At 38.0% G+C, this 21,050-nt stretch overlaps 1 protein-coding gene across 1 annotated transcript in view; it reads left to right on the plus strand.

Annotated features, from left to right (window-relative positions):
- ITGA1 (integrin subunit alpha 1) overlaps positions 1-21,050 on the plus strand; it is a 77,806-nt gene that overhangs the window by 31,867 nt on the left and 24,889 nt on the right. Inside the window, exons 6-12 of the mRNA XM_051641996.1 lie at positions 201-328; positions 6,243-6,391; positions 7,809-7,959; positions 11,890-12,055; positions 16,539-16,612; positions 18,143-18,287; positions 19,492-19,634. Of these exons, the coding sequence (XP_051497956.1) occupies positions 201-328; positions 6,243-6,391; positions 7,809-7,959; positions 11,890-12,055; positions 16,539-16,612; positions 18,143-18,287; positions 19,492-19,634 (956 nt within the window). The remainder of the gene's footprint in view (positions 1-200; positions 329-6,242; positions 6,392-7,808; positions 7,960-11,889; positions 12,056-16,538; positions 16,613-18,142; positions 18,288-19,491; positions 19,635-21,050) is intronic.

Consider the following 21,050-nt stretch of genomic DNA (forward strand, 5'->3'; position numbering starts at 1 on the left):
AGTGCCTTGCTGAAAAAGGGAATGTGAACTTTGTGAAATACAGTGCAAAAGTTGATGAATGACAGTTGGCGTCAAACACGTTAGTTCAGTCCCACTGCAGATGGATATTAATTTCTCTACTAATCACAAAAGTAATAGGAACTGTGAAATATATTTGATCCTCATTAGTTTCAATTCTTATGTGGCAATTTGTGTTGCAGAATGTAAGACCCAGTTGGACATCATCATAGTCCTCGATGGGTCCAACAGCATTTATCCATGGGAGAGTGTCACAGCCTTCCTAAACAGCCTCCTGAAAAACATGGATATAGGTCCTCAGCAAACACAGGTAACATGGTAGATATTTTATGTTTCTTTAATTTGTGAGGAGAAAAAAAAAAATCTACAGGAAATAGTGTGAGTGTCATCTGTGGAGCTCTTCAATTACAAGAACTTACGGCAATGGAGTACTAAAACAAAACAGCTGAAACCACAACTAAGACAGTGCCTACTGCCAAGTAGCAATGTCAGGGAAGCTGTCCATCCCCCACCCCAGCACTCAGGCCATCTGCAGAGACCAGCTTTCTAACCTAGAGAGAAAAGTTAAGTGCATTACGTGAGGCCCTTTGAACATTGTTCTTTCCCACTTCCGTCCTCTCTACAACCACTTCTTGTCTTCGTTTGTACTTCATAGCACAAAGATCATTTCTGCTCCTCTGAGGTGCATGAGTGGTTCAGACAGCCCTTGATTATAAGCTTTCTGGAGCAGCATTCAATACTTTTTACGGTGGAGCATTAAGCATACAGCTTTTAGACATTTGAAATTGTATTTAACGAGTGGCTGTTAAGCTGCATGTTATTAATGGCAGAAGCTGCTTTTATATGAGTGGAGAAGGCCAAATTCCCAGCTGCTATAAATCAGTGAAGTTCAACCAGAATTAACAGAGATAGAACCAGTTACTCCAGCTGATCTGACATATGTTTCAATGTCTGTTAAATGGAGTATGTAAATAGCAATTCCAGCAGAACTCAGGGAAAGGGGAAACATGGACACTAGGATACATATTAACATGGAAAGCTTTATTAACAGCAACATAATAAACCAGGTCTTCCTTTCACTGCTCCCTTTTCCCCACTCCAAAAATTATTTTCTGTGATCCTGTATGATATTTGTTATGCTGCAGGGCACTACTCAGTATTTTTGCTACTTCTGGTTAGCTCCTAATATTCAGCTCTTGCTCCCACAAAGGAGACTGTGAGAAGGTGTAAAGGATTCATCTGTCTGCAGAGAATATCCATCTCATTTTCCAGGTTAATCAGGGTTTCTGATTTACCACCCAACTTCACTGTTGGCTGTACAGAACACTGACTGATAAAATTATTATTTTTAAACTGTCAGTTTTACAACTGTGTTGTTATTTTCAACACACTGTTCCTCCAGATATTGTGAGTAAGAAGGAAAAACACTTTGTCAAATTTAAAAGAAAGATAAAAAAATTAAATTCTTCCTTGTTCCTTAAGCTGGTGGTTAGTCAAGCATGTGCCATCTTCAGAAAATGCTTAAACCTGAACTTCCCAGTATGGGGCAATGGCTGTGTGAAAATCATCACTGCCTTTGTGCAAATAGTACATAGGACAATCAACTCTACTGCACCCTCGCCCTTCTTCCTCAACCTGCAATTTTTAAATTTTTATATTGCCACACCTCTGTTATGTTTGGTTTTGGAATCTTACCTCATCTGTGTGGCTCAGCTTGCACACAGAAGGTCCCTTGCTGGCCTACAATCCAGCAGCCTGCCATCTCCACCTACAAAATCCTTTCCACCCATGATTTGGCACAGCTACCCCTCTTCTCACACATACACTTTATAAACTTGAGAACGTCAGCTTTGGCATCTGGTTGTTAAAGAACAGGAACATTTGAGAGGGAGATAAGAATGCAAAAAGCAGGAGAGGGGCTGAAAGACTGGAAATGGAAGGCAAAAGCTAGGTGGAATTTTCTCGGTTCCTCTTACCTTCCCCTGCTCCCCCAGAACTTATTCTATTCCTCTCCTCTACTCTGAACCACCTTCTTGAAACCCTGGCACAACCAAAGGTAGTAATGAGTTTATAACATCACCACCCACACTGTCTCCTTTCTCAGGAACTGTGTTTAGATGAATGAATATTGAATGGGGAAGAGGAGAAATGATAGAACAAGCTTATTTTCCCCTTTCTTCTGGGAGCACAGAGTAGAAATAAAGGAACAATTGTTTACTTTCTCTCTGTTTAAACTGATTTTCCTATGTTGGTCTTCTGGGGATTTTTCAGAAAGTAGAAATTGGTGGACTTTCACTGACATCAGATTGTTTTCCTCTTGCTTGGAAAAGGAATGGGGTGATTACAGAATAACTCCTTAGCTGTTTGGGTGTGACTTATTCAAAACCATGTTTTGATTAGAGGCTTGTGAGATATTTTTTTTTCCCACCCCATCCTAAAAAAAGGTCATTAAATCTGTGGCAGGTAAGAGAAATTCCTCAGTGCCCCATGTTTAGCAAATTAGAAGGTGAGATTCACATGCAAAAAGCCAAAGTTTATGGTATAATTTTTTTCAGAAGTATTTCCTTCCCTTTCTCATTTGGTTCTTTAGAAAATCCACACCACCATACTGATGGTTAAGATGCATATCCTGAGCTTAGGCATAAAAGGAATAAAGTGAAAGTGATGATAGAAAAACGAAGAACGAATGAAATGAGAAAAAACACTGCGAGTAGGAATAAAAAATTTCTTCCACCCTTATTCCACATTTTAATGTAACTGCAAAGGAAGATAATTTTTCTTTCTCTTTTAAAAACTTTTTTAGAGATAACTCTTTTTAATTTGAGGTTGCACTTTTTTAATCCTTTATATATGAGCAACCTTAAGTGGTAAAGAATATCAAAAGAGAAAGTAGAATACTTCAGTATGTTCAATTCCAGCATTAAAGCTATTTTGGAATGGCCTTCAGAAATTTTCAGACAGGTTTTATGTGTCCATTAATACATGAAATAGGCAGCTATAGGTGTTTGCCCTGTATCTTATTATACGTCCAAAGGGACAGTAAAGGAATAAGTCATTCCGTGTCATATCTTACGATCCATTTTCTCTCCAGAACAGAAGTGTAGTAAAGAGATATTAAAAAGATTCAGGATGAAGAAAGACCCTTGCAACAGATTGCAAGAAATTTCTATTGGAGTCCCTGGGAGCAAACTAAATATCGCAGAGAAAATTTAATTTTGCCTTGATACAGGTATCTTTAGCAAGTTTTCCATATGATAAAATGGATTATCCACTAGTGCTTCCCAAGGGATCTCTGCTTTTCTTTTACTTTAAATATGATATAAGTGCAACCAAAAATATTTCTGATTTTCCTTCCATTCCAATGGGGAAAATTAAATCTAGCATATCATCTCCATGTTTTTCCTTTCATTTTGGCTTTGTTGTTGTTGGGTTTTTTTAGCAAATAGATTAGCTTAGTAATTTATTGGGAAAGCTAGAATGTACTTTCCAAATAAGGGGCTATATTCACTTACAGAACAACGATAAATCATTGTCCCAGAGTAGAACGGTCCTTCCCTTGCTTGTTCTCTCATACAACACTTTTTCACAGGAACTGGGGACAATTAAGGAATTATTCCCTTGTGTATTATAAAAGCCATGGAATGCTAGGGAAGGGAACATAAACTTAGGAATTAGAAAGATGTTCCTTAGATTATGGCCAGTAGTTCTGGGAAAAATACTAGGTTTTCTGTAGTAGAGCAGAACTGTGTCCTTCTGTGTTGTAGTATTGCATTTTCCATATTTAAATTAAACAAGCAAACCAAAACATACATCTGTAACCATAATTCTTATGGACATGCTGAAGTTATGCTGTTTAAACACGTTTGTTGCCCCATAAAGGCAGGCTTGCATCATGTAGATATTTCATTTGGAGTTTTCCATTAGATTAAAAGGCTGCAAAAGCTCAGACCTTATAGCTACCTAGTAGAATACAATTCCAATTTTCCAAAGTGGACTAGATTCTGTGATCCTGTAAGAGACTGGTTCATGCAGCCTGGTAGTATTTTATCAGTGCTGGTAAGTTTTTCATTAATCTTTTTTGAGGAATGGCTCATCTTTGATGTCATGAAATAGGTAGAACATGATGATCCGTGTTTTGAAAGCACTAGCTAAGGAAGGGTCCCACAGAACAATTGTATCCCATAAGATAACCACATGCCCCTTTTCCTTCCTGACTTACAAGCTGTGCAACACAGTGCAGTTTTCCAGACTCAAATGTTCTTCCCATTCACTTCCTGAGAAGGAAATGCTCAAAATGTTTACTTGCTGTGATCATGGACGTTTCCTTTCAAATAGGAAATGATACAACTCCATGTCAGCCTATAGTCTTTTTCAGGAAAATGACAACACCAACATGGGTCTCTAGAATCATGAAAGACTGGCAGAAACTTTTCACCCTGGCAGCAGTCAATAGTTGATTTAATCTTGGTACCAATAAAATCCTCAAAGCTACAGATAGGGAGTCCTGGTATCTATCCACAGCAGCTGGCTCCCTGGTGTACAATATTCACTGGCTACACTTGCACATAGTCCTGGAATACTTGAGGCATCCTTCCTTCTCCAAAAGACCAAACATGACGAAAAGCACTTGTTTACCACCAGTCAGTGACAATCTTTTTAAAATTACTAGCAGCATCCTGCTTGTAGGTGCATGCCATAAAATAGTTGCCTTGGAGGGAATGGGTTAAAAATAAAATCTCCAGCTTGGGATTCAGCCAGTGCCACATGACTGCTCTGAGCAGTGATACAACATGTGGCCCAGCCTTTTGTGTAAACACTTTGCAGGATTAAAAGGCTGCTGCCCACAAGAACATGCAGCCTCTGGATACTTGGCTGCAGGTGGAAGACAGAATGCTTCCAAAAGAGAATTAAAGTATCTTGAAAGGGAGCAACTTGTCATAACTTTGAACTTCCATGAGTTCTTCCAGATTGAATGCTATTTTCAAAAGGATGCAGAAATTAAGTGGAATAGGTTTTGCTACCACACACCATTATAATTATAGTCCTGTAATATTGTCTAACTGGCTTTTCATAATAATGATATTGATGTTTAGTATCAAATATTTATCCAACTCTAACCCTTCTACTACAAAAAGACAAGTGTTGTGCATAATCTGAGAAGCTAAGAAAGTGTCTCAAAAGCCACATCTAAAGCAATTGCAAAGTACATACTAGGCCACTTCTAAAATAATATAATGGCATAAACATCCAAGAGGCTGTATTGATTTTCAGTACTTAAATGCTATAGAGCTTTAAATAATAGATAAGTGAGACATAAATATGCTTCGTAATAGTGCATTATCCTAAATAACACCTATAAATTGTCATGTGTAACATAACATTGAAATATGCTAATGAACATTGTGTGGAATCTTCACAGTAAAAGCCTTCAGGAATCTGCCAAAACATTAAAACTGACACAGATGAACAAGACAAATTAATTAAGATTAGTGTTCATCTTTTTATTTCACACTTGTTTTTGCAACAGATTCCCTCAGGTATTTGTGGTTGGGTTCCAACCCAGTGCATCGATCTTTCAAAGATTTGTCCTGCTGATACAATCTAGAGTATTTCTATCATCCTCCCCCTCTCCAGAAGCCAAGCTTTTATTCACTGTGTTCCTTCTGGCACTTTTCAAGTCTCAAGTGGTTTACCTCCTGCTGGGAGAGTGGCCATGTCCTGGACTGCCCTGCTGTCTTCATCAAGATAAGGGTATCTTGTCTTCCTCTCACCCTGAGGGCCTAAATTTGTCATGCAAGGCTGTTTCTAGGCTAGGTTTAAGGTAAGTAAATAAACTATCAGATGTATGATGAGATCAGATGAATGAGGAGAGCTGTGAGTGAATCATGTCCTCTTACGCTATAAGGAAAACTTTTGAGAAGCTGTCACTGTTGCTTAGGGTATTGTTCTGCCTTGGCGTAGAGGAGAGCAGAGCTGCTGTGCAAATTATTTCAAATGAGGATTTTTTTAATAGAAACAATTCAGAAACTTCAAAATGTTGAATGAGATTGAGTGTCTTCTAGCCAATGTTGCTCAAATGCTGGTGGGTGTTTCATACTGAGGGAAACACACAAAGTTCAGTTATTTTTCTGGCTGTAGGCACAGATGGCCTTTTATGCCACTGCAGGAGACACAGATGCTTTCTTTAAGGGCAGTTGATTTTTAACATGAACTGTGTGTTTCAGGTTGGAATTGTTCAGTATGGGCAGAATGTGGTCCATGAATTTTTCCTGAATACATACTCGACAACAGAAGATGTGATGGCTGCAGCCACAAGAATACGCCAGCGGGGTGGCACACAAACTATGACAGCCCTGGGAATAGATACTGCAAGGTACCTTCATAAGATATTGTCCTGGCTGTGTTAGAAACATCCATAAACAGATATGGTGACAGTTCAGATTTTAACAATTAAAAATACTGTGTGGTTAACATGTGGCAAACAAAATTCAGGAGGAAACTGGGTGAACAGACCCTGTCCAGCATCTAAAGCAGTTGTATATTGCACCCTGGAAAGACAGGTGTCTCTGGAGTAGAAGAAACATGGAAAGGGAGACACAGAACAAGGCTGTAGTCCTAAAAAAAGGGCTGACAATCTCTGATTTCGACACAGAGCAGGTGGGAACTGTGAATGTAGAAGTGATGAAGGAAATAAAGTTTTTCAGAGGAAACAAGAAAAAATGTAACATTGTAATGCTGATTTTACTTCTTTCTGAAGGTAAGATTAATATGGGGTTTGAGCCCCATCTTACTGATGAACTATTTAATTACCTCACCAAAGTTTTGTTCATATGATGTCTTAAACCCAACAAAATTATTAACATATTTGCCAGTAATGTTTTACTTAGATACACATAGAAGCTTGAGGAAGTCTGAACAAACTGATGAGAGCAGAGCCAGTTGAGAATTGCTGAACACTCAGAAACCACATGTGGTTCAGAAAACCCTGTGTACCACAAACTGTTGTATGCTTGTATAAACGGAAACTATCAGAAAAAGATTCCTCTGTTCTTGCAGTCTTCCTGTTCCTCCACTTTTGACCATCATAAGTGGTAGCTTTCTCTTGTGTAACCAGTCAGAGTTCTACGATATTATTCTAAAAAGAGGAAGCCTTGCTTCCTTCCTGCTCCTCCACAGCCCTAATCCAGCCTCCCCTTTTTCCCCTCTAGAGTCTGGGTGAGAACCTACCCAAAACCTCAGTGCTCATTTGCCCATCTGCGGTTGTAGAATTCAACCCAGTCACCCCACCTGTCACCACTCAGCTGCAACCTATTTCTGCCACATCCCCCACACACAGTTTTATTGTATAGGTGCAAAGGTGTGCTGGTAACAAGCAGAGTAAATGCTTGGACCACTTGAAGTACTGCTGCAATAGGAAATAGGTGGAACTTTTGTATGACACTTTCAGGATGGAAGGATGTTGACTCTTTTTTTTTTAAGCTGTCAAAATATGTTTTAAGGTGCCAGAAGTTTATTTGGAGAGTGAAAGAATTCTTCACTATCTAGCATTTTATTTTCTGTCATTGCTCTCAAACAAATGAATAATGAATGAATGTTTGTGAGACTCTGGCTATGAACTGTCATGTAAGTTCCTGGTTTTGTTTGTATTTATTCATGGTTAGTATTAAACTTCTTTTCCTGATTCTGTGTTAATATAAAGTCTCCTTTTAGTTTGTGGCTGACTATGCAGATATGATGCACATGCTAAATGCTGAAGTTTCCTTTCTTCAAACACTTTATGCTTCCTTTAGGAAAGAGGCTTTTACTGAGGATCGTGGTGCACGAAGAGGAGTACAAAAAGTAATGGTTATTGTGACAGATGGGGAATCACATGACAACTACAGATTACAAGAAGTGATTGATGATTGTGAAGATGAAAACATTCAAAGATTTGCTATTGCTGTAAGTGAAGTTTAATGGGAAAAATCAGAATTTTAAAAGCATATTTCAACTTCCAAATGTAATTTCTATTTTAAAAATTCATTTCACAGAATCATAGAAATACAGAATCATTGAATCACTGAGGTTGGAAAAGACCTTTAAGATCATCATGTAAAACCATTAATCCTACTCTGCCAAGTCCAGCACTAAGCCATATTCCCAAGCACCACATCTAGACGACTTTTAAAGACATCCAGGGATGGTGGCTCAACCACCCATGTTCCAATGTCTGACAACCCTTTTAGTGAAAAAGTTCTTCCTAATGTCTAGTCTAAACCTCCCCAGGTGCAGCTTGAGGCCATTTCTTCTTGTTCTGTCACCAGTTACTTGTGAAAAGAGACCAGTGCCTACCTCTTCATAACGTCCTTTCAGGCAGTTGTAGAGGGTGATGAGGTTTCCCCTCAGCCTCCTTTACTTCACACTAAAACCCTAGTTCCCTCAGCCACTCCTCATAAGTCTTGTTCTCAAGGCCCTTCACCAGCTTTGTTGCCCTTCTTTGGACACACTCCAGCACCTCAGTGTCCTTCTTGCATTGAGTTGCCCAAAACTGGACACAGTATTTGGGGTGTGGCCTCACCAATGTTGAGTACAGAGGGATGAACACCCCTGTAGTCCTGCTTGCCACACTATTTCTAATACAGGCAAGGATGTCATTGGCCTTCTTGGCCACCTGGGCACACTGCTGGGTCATATTCAGCCGCTTATCAATCAGAACCCCCAGGTTCCTTTCTGCTGGACAGCTTTCCAGCCATTCTTCCCCAAGCCTGTAGCATTGCCTGGGGTTTTTGTGGCCCAAACGCAGGACCTGGCACTTGGCCGTGTTGAACTTCATACAATTCACCTTGGCCCATCAATCTAGTCTGTTGAAGTTTCTCTGTAGAGCCTCCCTACCCTCAGGCTAACACTAACACTCCCTGCCAACTTGGTGTCAGCTGCAAACTTACTGAGGGTGCATTCCATCTACTCATCAAGATTGTTGATAAGGATGTTAAAAAGAAATTATCCCAATCCTGAGCCTTGAGGAAGCCCACTTGTGATGGGCTGTCAGCTGGATTTCACTCCATTCACCACCACTCTCTGGGCCTTGCCGTCCAGCCAGTGTTTTACCCAGCAGAGTGCACACCCATCCAAGCCATGAGCAGCCAGTTTTTTAATCAGAATGCTGTGGGACACAGTGTCAAAGGCGTTACAAAAGTCCAGGTAGACAACACTCACAGCCTTTCCATCATCGACCAGGTGAGTCATTTTGTCATAGAAAGATCAGGTTCGTCAAGCAGGACCTGCCTTTCATAAACCTATGCTGACTGGACCTGATCACCTAGTTATTCAGTATATGGTGCATAATGGCACTTAAGATTATCTGCTACATGACCTTCTCTGGCACCAAGGTCAGACTGACAGGTTTGCAGCTCCCTGGATCCTCCTTTCAGCCTTTCTTGTGGGTGGGTATCGTACTTGCTACCCTCCAGTCCACTGGGACCTCCCCAGTTAGCCACTATTGCTGGTAAATGATGGAAAGAGTCTGGGCGAGTGCATTCCCCAGCTCCTTCAGTACTCTTGGGTGCAGCCCATCTGGCCCCATAGACTTATGGATGTTTGGATGGTGTAGCAGGTCACTGACCATTTCCTCTTGGTCTATGAAGGTCTCATTCTGCCCCACCTCCCCATTTTACAGCTACGGGGACTGGGTGTCTAGGGAACAACCCATTCTACTGTTAAAGACTGAGACAAAGAAGGCATCTAGCACATCAGCCTTTTCCTCTTTCCTGTCTTTGACAGCAGTAGCCACACTGAGTTCAAGCTGGGCTTTGGCCCTCCTAATTTTCTCTCTACATTGCCTTACTACATCTCTGTGTTCCTCATGAGAGGCCCGTCCTCTCTTCCAGAGGCCATAAACTCTCCTTTTCTTTCTGAGCTCCAGCCAAATCTTTCTATCCAGCCAAGCTGGTCTTCTTCTCCAACAGCTCATCCTTTGGCACATGGAGGCAGCCTGTTCCTGGGCCTCCTTCTTGAAGTATGTCCAGCCTTCCTGGACCCTCAGGGTCCCAAGGGACTTTGTCAATCAGTCTCCTGAACAGATCAGTCTGCCCTCTGGAAGTCCGAGGTGGCAGTTTTACTCACCCCCCTCCTTACTTCTCCAAGAATTGAAAACTCTGTAAGTTCATGGTCACTATGCTCCAGACTTTCTCCAGCTGTTACCTCCTCCACAAGCCCTTCTCTGTTCATGAGCAGCAAGTCCAGAAGGGCACCCTCCATGGTTGGCTCCCACATCAGCTACATTAGGAATCTTTATGGAAATACAGTGACTGAAGAGAGAGGGAAAAAAACCCCACCAAAACCACAAAAAAAAAAAAACAACAACAAACAAACTAACCAACCAACCAAACAAAAAACACAAGACAACACACAGAAAAAAACAACAAACAACAAATAAAAACTCTACATATTCAAAAATTGCTGTGTGATTTTATAGCACATAAGAAAAAGCAATCTATCTGTCTTTCTGGTTATGACAGGTCTGTGTGTATGTGATGGAAAAGGAGAAAGATTTTGAGGGGCACTATAAAATCAAATTCTTTTTGTTAAGAGCAATGTTGAACAGAGTGTATTAGTTCAGATCTCCTGAGAAATTTCTACAGACAAATTACTTACTTCAAAAAAAAAGAAAAGTAAACCATCAGCAAAAAACAGGTTTATCTGGACTGTTTTATGTGCTGGAATTGTGAAATTGTCATTTTCCTGTTGAGCTAACTTAGTAGCTGAATGAGAGGATAAACATGATAGAGGTTAACCCATCTCAAGAAATATGGAAACATTAATGATAGAACTGTTGTGAACCCTCCATGGTATTTGTTTATTCTATGCTCAAACCATCTGTTTTCTCTCATTCATTTGCAAGGTACATTGGCTTGTTGCTTCCCTATTCCTTTCTTTCTTTGCTTTGGTACAATGAGGTGGTATGGAACCATACAACTTCAAGAAAGATGTTGTCTTTCATTTAAAGAAAGACAGCTGAAGTTGAATCCAGCTGCACACAAGTATTCAGTGTTTCCCATCATAAATCTAGAGAGTAATAAAGAAAAAGTCATCCTTGAAACTGCAATAATTTTTAGCAATCCCCTTCTCAAACCAAATTTTAATTGCTCTAGTGTCCAGGAATGCTATAACATGAAAGGTGTATTTTTTTACTTTCTTCTCAAAGCAAGTTAAGTATATAGAGCCATTTTTTCTACGAAAAACACTTATTGGTCTGGGAATAGGAGAAGTAATTTTGTACTAAGGCACCTGAATTTTTATAGCAGTGATGTTAAACTTGCAAACCAAATCTAGTCTTGTCCTATGATGGAGTTTTTAACAGTGAATGCAAATATTGTTGTATGTATTTATAGGGCAAATCTTCACATAAAAAAAAGAATTATTCTATGCATAATTAACTTGTTATTAATTGCTTATATACCATGTTTTGAGAACTGCTAATACCAATGTAGAAGCGAATGAAATAGTGTATTCTGATTTGGGTAGTGTTGAGTTGGTCTTTTTCTAAATTAAGGCCTGTTTCAACAGGTTGTAGAATCACAGAATAAATCACTAGAATTTCATGAAGAAGGAAAACAAACGGCAGTTCAGGATAACAAACAGTACACCATACTGTTAATTTGTTTGCTATTACTGATATTTTCAGAAAAACTACTGAGCCTTCATACAGTACTCATTGTAAAAGAATGCCTTCAACTTCATTTGTGAGAGGTTTTAACAGAACAAATTAACATTAGATAATATTCCCCAATATTCTGTGACAACCTGCCTCAAATGTATTTTTTAAAGCAGGTTATAAAATGTATCCTTGAATTCTTTTTCTTTCTTTCTTTTTTTTTTAATTATTTTATTTAGATTCTTGGCAGCTACAGCAGAGGAAATTTAAGTACTGAGAAATTTGTAGAGGAAATAAAATCAATTGCCAGCAAGCCTACTGAAAAGCATTTCTTCAATGTCTCAGATGAATTAGCTCTTTTAACTATCGTTGAAGCTCTTGGAGAGAGAATATTTGCCCTGGAAGGTATGACATTATTTAAAATTTTAATTTGTGCCTGCATTACAGCTGAAGCAAATACAAGATTACCTGCTTTTATCTTCCTTTGCAATGTGTTAGGCTACATAAAATGTATTATGCAGGTATTTTTTTCATGCTGATCATAAAAATATTTTATAATAGATATCAAAACCTAGATAATGACGTGAAATATATTCACATGGGTTAGAGTCTATGGAGACAAAAGCCTGGAAGAGTAAGTAACCATTACTGTTTTAGCCGGGGTAAACAGAAAGTTTACCCTTAGGTAAAAAAACATTGCTAGACTATATCCTGGTTACACCGTGATCACATGTTCAACTGCATATACCTTTTTGTTCTCTTTTTGGTTACTTATTGATTACAGCATATTACTTTGCTAGCATGGACTTCCTATATAGAGTTGACAAGTTGTATTTTTCCTTTGGAAAAGTTCACAATACTCAGATTTTAGCACAGAAAAGTAATTTTCTCATAATGTTTGCTTACATTCTCCATCCAAATTAGGCAATCTCTGTTTTAAGCACACTACTGGTAACAGAAGTCTGAGTTTATTAGTTATAAATTATACTGGACAACTCTGAAGGGATTTGTGCCATACAAATAAAACATTACTTGGACTTAATTTTCTCTTCATCTCAGCTTTCCAAGTAGCTGCAACAGTGTAGTTTACAGCTGGAACAAAAGATAATGTTGAATTGAATTTCAATAAATAATATAAATATGAGGGAGTATTTTGACATTTTATAAAATGAAGCTATATTTTTCAGACATATTTAGGTATTTTTTAGTGTATCATTTAGCACAATCAAATAGTAATATTTTCAACTGATTATTACTGTTGTTTTGTTTGGGTTTTTTTTCCACTTTACGTGTTCTTTTTAGTTTCTGGAAAATTTTCCTTCCTCACTTTTAAAAATAATTAATTTGAGGAGAACTTAATCTTTCTAAAGCCCAAAGCATAGCCTTCTTAAACTCATTGAGCACTTCAAAGTTCATTGAACAGGGGGCTCTTTTGTTAAGTCCTTGTTTACTATGAGGAATAAACTTTCAGTGGAAAAAAGTTCAAGCAGAAATGTTATGCTTCAGTTTGTGTTTTGTACTTCCAGAAAAGTGAGAAAAATAGTTTTTCATTAGTAGAACAAAATATATTAGTTACACCTATTACATATAATGAATATAGAATAGAAAGTTTAACAACTGCTAGTCATGCCAATAGATTAAGGTTATAAAACCTAACATGATGGAGTTTCTAGGTATCAGTGTACTGCATTTCAAGGTTTCATGTCATTACTCAACCCTATGCAAAAACCATGCGCCACTGGAAGAGATGGTGTCACTCTGTCACACAATCAGAAACCATTACATTGTGCCTGTCTGTCTCAGGAAACCCCAGCCACCAAATAGTGGAGTAAAATATGGTGACCTATACTCCCTGGTGGTGGGGAATGCTTTATATCATGAGCTCTTATACTTTTAACAATTACAAAATTACAATTACAATTTTAACTTTTAGCAATTGCAAAACATTTGAACATTAAACAAATTCTGTACCTTAAAAAATTATATGAAAAAACTCAAGTTATTTTGACAGTGGTGAAACTAACTGATTAAATTGTATAATGTTATCTCTTTATATGATAGTCAGCTCTTGAGATGACTGATCCTTATCATCCTGTCCTTCAATATTTTAGTACTTCAAGAATATTGTACCTCTAAGTATCAAGAGTTCTGCAGTATTCCTTGAATTCAGCTTTACTTTTCTGCAAGATATACAGTAATAAATATGTTGTGTCATACAAATAAAACATCTGTTTATTTGGACTTACTTTTCTCTACATTTCAGCTTCCCAAGTAGCTGCAATAATGTAATTTACAGCTAGAACAGCAGATAATGTTGACTGGAATGTCAAGAAATAGTATAAACATGATTGGATATTACTACTACCCTACCCTACCCTACCCTACCCTACCCTATCCTATCCTATCCTATCCTATCCTATCCTATCCTATCCTATCCTATCCTATCCTATCCTATCCTACTATAAATACAATTGGATATTACTACTTTTTCTTTAACATAAACCTATTATAAATTGTTAGAATATTTGTGTCTTGATACATTTGCCTTGTTTTTTATTATATATAGACTTGGCTGTATTACAAAAAATCTGTTTTAAACAAAAAATGTGGACAATTATTTTCATTCACACTGTAAGAGAGGAGCTAGGTAATTTCACTCCTCCCAAATGGTTTTTTGATTTCCAGGTTTCCAGTAGGAACTCAAAGATGTGCTAAGACAGAATGTAAGATACCTGTGATATGAGACAACACGTACCATCTTCTCCACCTGTACAAGTCCCAAAAATCACATAATCTGGCTGCAAGGGAATCAGAATAGGAACTGAAAATGGGGTCTTAGTTTTCAGTCAAAACATATTAAGGTTGCATTGCTGCAAAGGGTAGGTAAGGCTGGAGCTAGAAGATGCTAACTAAACTGATTTCTGTTGATTCTTCAGGCCCTATCTCCCGTCCCATCCCAAAGCATTTCAGGAGCTAGTCAAGATTTGGTACAGCATCTATGGATTCATTTTTGTGGCAGGGGAGAAAAGCACATTTGTTCTGTCCTACCCAACTTTCTGGTGACAATCCAGTCTATTGGATGAGTCCACTGTGGAAAAGATGAATGAGTTCCATACAATGTAGTTGAATTAATTTCTGAGCATAACATGGAGGTCACAGGAACACTGAATCTAGAAACTGTGTCTGGATTTGTTTAAACTCCCAATCAAAATAGCCTCTTGCTATTTTAGTAGTATCCTTGATTTATTTTTTTTTTTTAACTTATTGGGTTTTTTTACATTTTAAAAATGTAAGGAAAATTGAAAGAGAGTTGAAAAATCAAATCCAACAAAAAACTATACTTGACAGCCAGTGGTTTGTTGCACATAATCGTTTTCATATGCCTCTGTGTCTCATGGCATGGACTTCTGGCTTCAACAGAAATTTTATGTTTTATCCAACCTGTAGGCAGGCACAACTGTTTTGTGTTTTTTTTTTTCACAAAATATCCTTTGTAGGATGCCTGGCAGTTTGAAACTCAATGGAAGGTTAGACTGGAGGCTATTATCTAAGCAGCATTGAGAAATGCACATACCAACAGTACCACCATTGTCCTTTGCCTCAGACTGTGAGAGTCCTGTCTTTCTCAGCTCATTAAGGAGCATCCTTTACTGAATGAAAATATGGTTCATCAGCAATGTGCAACTCAGGAGTTTTATGGTTAAAAAGAACTTTTTCAGACTAAGGAAAGCAGCCACATCTTGCACCTGATGATGGCCCATATTTGTGTGTTAAACATTTTGAGTTTGAGATCATGTCTCCTTTCTATGACTGACTATAAAGCCCACCAATTACTGAAGATATCATGGCCCAGGGAGTAACTGCTGTGGTTGAGTTGCAGAGTATCAAAAGTTCAGTGATTTTTAAGAGTCTAGATGTCTGAAATTCATGCAGCCATGGCTTGCCATGCCTTGGCTTCATTCACACAGTTGGAAGTTTGCCTCAGCATTCAGCTGTTGGCAAACTGTGAACTCTTCCTGGACAAGCATCAGAGCAGAATTCAGTTATCCTGTACTGCCCATTTCTGTATCTTGCTCTCAAGGAGGAATCTATATGCAGATTCCTCCTTACTTATGGTACTTAAGGTGGTAAAACAGTCCTTGACTATTCCTGCTAAGTAGATGAAGAGGCAGGTTTTTTTCTTCCCTGCTGACATTTCAAGTGTACCAAGGAGCAAAGCAGCTCATCAGATTTTAATAACCAGAATATGACTACCTGACTAGCCACTAAAACTAGCACTAAAACACCTGATACCTTTTACATTCAAAGTAACTTCAGAGAAACAGGAAGATTTTCATGCAACCTTCTGGACAGCACGTTACTTCCCAAGCCCTTCCCTGCAGCTTATGAATCTTGGACAGCTGAGATTTTCCTGTGTTGTTGTTTTCTACAAAGGTTCATACAAACATCAAGTGGTTTTCATCTGAAGTTCTACCAGCTGTCTACAAATTTTTAGTTGCTTGAATACAAGGCTGGGGTTACATGGTTGATATTTTATTGTTTGCTTAGCTCAAGTGGAAAATGGCTCAACAATATTAATCAAACATTCCAAGCATATTTACCATCAGCCTGAGGTCAAATCTGGTCAGTTTTAATCCAGAAATATTTCTTGGACAAGTTCTGAGACATGATCTTAAAATGGAAACTATTATGCTTAATGGGGGCATTTACCATAGATCTTAATGTCTATTTATTACAAAAATCTATGCCTAACTATATTCACTGAATATTCTAGTTAATTATGCTGTCTTTTACTATCACATGAGCATTTTCATTACAGTATTCAGACACTTTTTTCAGGTTGAAACTAATTTTTTTCCTTTCTACATATTTTTTTTCTGTTTAATAGCAACAACAGACCAGCAGGCAGCCTCATTTGAAATGGAAATGTCTCAAGCTGGTTTCAGTGCTCATTATTCTCAGGTAAACAAGCTGGTTAAAAAAAGAAGCTTTTGCAGATTTTTTTTTGTGAATTCTTTGTACAGTCCTGTTTGCTGTTGGAAGTTTCAGAATTTCTGGTGATCCAGTTAATTTTTTGTTAAATGTATGTAAAGAATTATTATAAACAATAAAAGCTTAAGATAATAAATACCTTCTTCACATGAATTCTAAATTTAATGCTCCCCCAGCACTTTCAATTAGAGAAATAGTCTATAACATATTCAGAAAGCCAGAGAAAGACTTTTTACTAGGGCCTGTAGTGACAGAACGAGGGGCAATGTTTTTAAAATGAAAGAGGGTAGATTTAGGTTGGATATAAGGAAGAAATTTTCTGCTTTGAGGGTGGTGAGACACAGGAACAGATTTTCCAGAAAAGTGTCAGGTGCTACATCCCTGGAATTGTTTGAAGTCCGATTGAACAGGAAAGACTTTGAGCAAACTGATCTAGTGCAGGTTGTCCCTGCCCATGGCGAGGGAGATGGACTAGATGATCTTTGAACGTTTCTTCCAACCCAAACCCTTCTATGATTCTGTACTGGGAACTGGGAAGCGTTAAGCTTCAAAGACATAAAAAAGTAGTGACAGTGGAAAAGAGGACAGTAGGAGAGTAACTGAACTGGACAAACACTGAGCAACCCAAGACAAACTGACATACATAGGAAAAACCTCAACATGTCTTTGTACATCACTCAAAAAGAAAAAAAGACAGTAAAAGACCTTCAGTATAATTTTTCATGAATACTTCATTGCAGAAGTAGTCTCCATTTATTTTTACTATCTGCACTACTTTTCACATGTAACATACATTAGAAACAAGTGTTCTCCTGATAGGGAGTGTAAGGATTATTTCAAATAACTGTTTGGTAGAGCATACTCTTGAAGTTCACAAAAAACTGACCTGCTTTAATCAGGACATTGCTTCAGAATGGATCTTCAGTCCTTGATGTATCGACAGACTCAGACTCCCTGGTGTCTGAGTAAGACACCCCTAGGTGTCTTACCTAGAAGGCTGCATTCATGCCTTTAGGCAAAAAAGCTCAGCAAATGATTTCTTGTTGACCACAGACTCTTGGACAATACACAAGACTCTCACATTCAATAGCGAAAAGTTCAAGTTTCTGAAAGTTTGTCTGGGAAATGCATTTAAGTGTTGTATTCTTTGATTAGCTTTGCTAAATCCCTGTTGTCTTTCTATTTCTCCTGGCAAGGTGGGCTAAAGTTGTAAGAGCTGTGTTTCATTCTGCTATTTTTCCTGAATGGCACTTTAAAAACTTTTTTATTATTTTAAAGTCTGGTGCATTAAAAACAAACAAACAAACAAAGTTGTAAGACATACCATGATTTTAGGGGCCATACTATGATATGAAAAATTTGGGTAAATTAAGAAAAAACAGAGCTACAGAGCTGATTATCTAAGTATGCAGGAAACATTACCCAAATGTGAGCATCACAACCAACGAACACCTAAAGATGGTTCACATAGAGAACTGACTTTGTTTTTCTTTGCTTAAGGATTGGATCATGCTTGGAGCAGTTGGAGCATATGACTGGAATGGCACCGTGCTCATGGTGAAGGACAGTGGCATTTCAATGCCAACTAATGACACTTTTCGTGACAGGCTTTCAGAAAAAAATGAACCTCTTGCAGCCTATCTAGGTAAGAGAAACAGGCTATCTTGTAACACTGTTTGACAAATACTACAAGACCTATCTCAAATCTCAGTCACAAAGAGTATCTTACACAATACTATCTTACACTCTAGGAGCCTGGGAAAATGTATAATGTGTAGATATGTCTACCGTATGATTTTCTTGTCTTTTAAAAATAAATACTACTTCTATAATAAAAAATCTAATACAAACACTTACAGACCTAAGTATATATAGATCTTTCCCAATACAGATATCTAATCTCTTTGGAGAAGATTTCACAGATTCCTCAGGTATTTTATGAAGTTTTTGCATAGCTTGATAGTATAAAACTTTTACACAATATTCAGTCTAAATCTTTGCTTAAAATTAAACTGATTTCTGTCACCCAATGGACAAGAACAAGAGTTTGCCACTATCTTTTTGATAATAATATTTTGCATACTGACAGGCTACTGTTTTCCTTTCAGCCTTTTCTACCAAAAAGCATTAGTGGTCTTGCTTTCTCCTCTAGGTTTTGCTTTCTACACCTCATGGTTCTCTGCTCTGTTATCTCATTTAAGCCATATTTTCAGTAATGAAAAGTCAACACTATAATAATTACCTTTTTTTCCCCCTGAGCACACTGTATATCTTTGCAGAATGCTATTGGCTATTTCTTTGTATCTCAAATTTGGTAAAGTAATTTTAAATTTAGACCGTATCCTCCATAATATTTGCAACCCTGTCACATTTTTTATTAATCTTCAAAATTTTTTAAGTTTTCCTTCACCCAAGTTGTTAAATTGCTATTAATATTAAACTGAGCTAGGTTCCAAATAATGCCAGAATCCCATTTGGAAGACTCCATCAATTTGGCAGTGAGATGCTGACAACTAGTCTTTGAAAGTAACTATTCAATGAGCTATTCATTAGTTATCAAAGCAGTACCATCATATTCTTACATAGAAAGGCAAAGTGAACATGACTCACTAGCCCATGAACAGATTTAATGCAGAGGTGGTCATTGCTCTGAGACTGCAGGCCAATAAACATCCAGCCCTTTTAATTAACTCTGCTATTATTCTCTAGCATGTGTAAGACTAGTTCTTACTCATGCAACTAGTAAGACATCTAGATGCAGAATAAGCCTTAAAAAAACTGTGAATCACAACACATATTTCTGATGCACTCTGTGAGTGCTGCATCTTTACTTCTTTTCTGCTTCCTAGGATATACTGTGAATTCAGCACTGACACCGGGAGGTGTGTTGTATATAGCAGGGCAGCCACGATACAATCACACTGGCCAAGTTATCATTTATAAAATGGAAGGAAAAGAGGTACAAGTACTTCAGAGGTTAAATGGAGAACAAGTGAGTATGCATTCATGATTAACCTCTGAGGGGAATATGGCGTGAGAAATGGCAATAATTATTTATAAGGAGAATTTTACATCAGAAGGGTAAATTAAACAGGGAGTTGTAAGGAAGATGAGAAGGAAAGGTTAGATAGATGCTCTGGTGTAGTAGGTAGTAGGTAATAAAAAGTGGACTTTACAGTAGTCAGAGACCCTTGGAAATTTTCTCTTTGAGGGTTAAACCTTCACCAGTGTCAAAGTGGTTTTAGCTATCTCAGTACTTCAAATCTTCTCTGTCCGCTGAGTTGAAGCGGTATGTCACTGGCAGGAAAATGGTGCAACAAGCAGGATACTGTGCAAGAGCATCAGCTGGGATAGCACAAAAGATTGAATAGCTGCTTGTTATATTGAGTAGCAGCTCACTGAGAGCTGTTCTGCAGAAAAAAAATAATAATCATGTAATCACATTATTGAAGATGGTAGTAGGCACTGGAACAGGCTCTGCAGAGAGATTGTGGAGTCTCCTTCTCTGGAGACTTTCAAGACCTGTCTGGATGCCTTTCTGAGTGATCTGCCCTAGTTGTTTTGGGTTTTTTTGGTCCTGCTCTGGCAGGGGGTTTGGACTTGATGATCTTCAGAGGTCACTTCCAACCCCTAATATTCTGTGATGCTGTGAACTCAGCTAATCAATCAGTTCTTTTATAGCCTATGAAGGAAAGTAAGCATTTTTAAGGTTTGACAGATCTGGCTGATTTGAAGCATCTTCTGTGAGATGGAATGTGTCTTGTACTAGAAGGCATTGTTTCTCATGTTGAGTGCAAAGGAAATGCAGCACGTTAAGTGTAAAATAAATGCAGGGTGCCTAGCTTAGCTGTGAAGTTAACATAATCAGATAAATCTCACACCTTGTATCCAAGCTATGAATATATCTAGCTCTTTGTGCAGATCTTGTTCCTCTGCATTTAGTGGAAACACAGGAATTTCAAAGACTGCTGACACTACGATGTCTTGTAGCTTTTGTCCACCACCTTCCTTTTTCCCCTGGCAAGCCTAAGACAATTGGTTTTGTGTTGTTTGGGTTTTTTTGTTGTTTTGTTGGGTTTTTTTTCTCCTATGTGTGGTTGTTGGGACTGAGGAGAAAACTAGTTTCCTCAAGACACTTCTATTCAAATGCTGTCTTAAGAGTTCCTACTCTCCATAGCAGGCAGAAGCACCATTTGTACTTTTCAGAATAAGTAGAGTTTAAAGTTGAATGGAGCATTCTTAAATAAAATAATCTGACAACAAACTCTAAAACAGAGAACAAACTTCAAAGGCAAACAGACCAAAAAAATCTAGATAGAATCATAGAATAGGAAAGGATCATAGATAGGAAAGAAAATTTCTGCTTAATCGTTAACATTTAACGTTTCTGTAAGGAACCATAAAACAG

This window comes from Apus apus, chromosome Z (assembly GCF_020740795.1).
Source record: "Apus apus isolate bApuApu2 chromosome Z, bApuApu2.pri.cur, whole genome shotgun sequence".
NCBI classification, from domain to species: Eukaryota; Metazoa; Chordata; class Aves; order Apodiformes; family Apodidae; genus Apus; species Apus apus.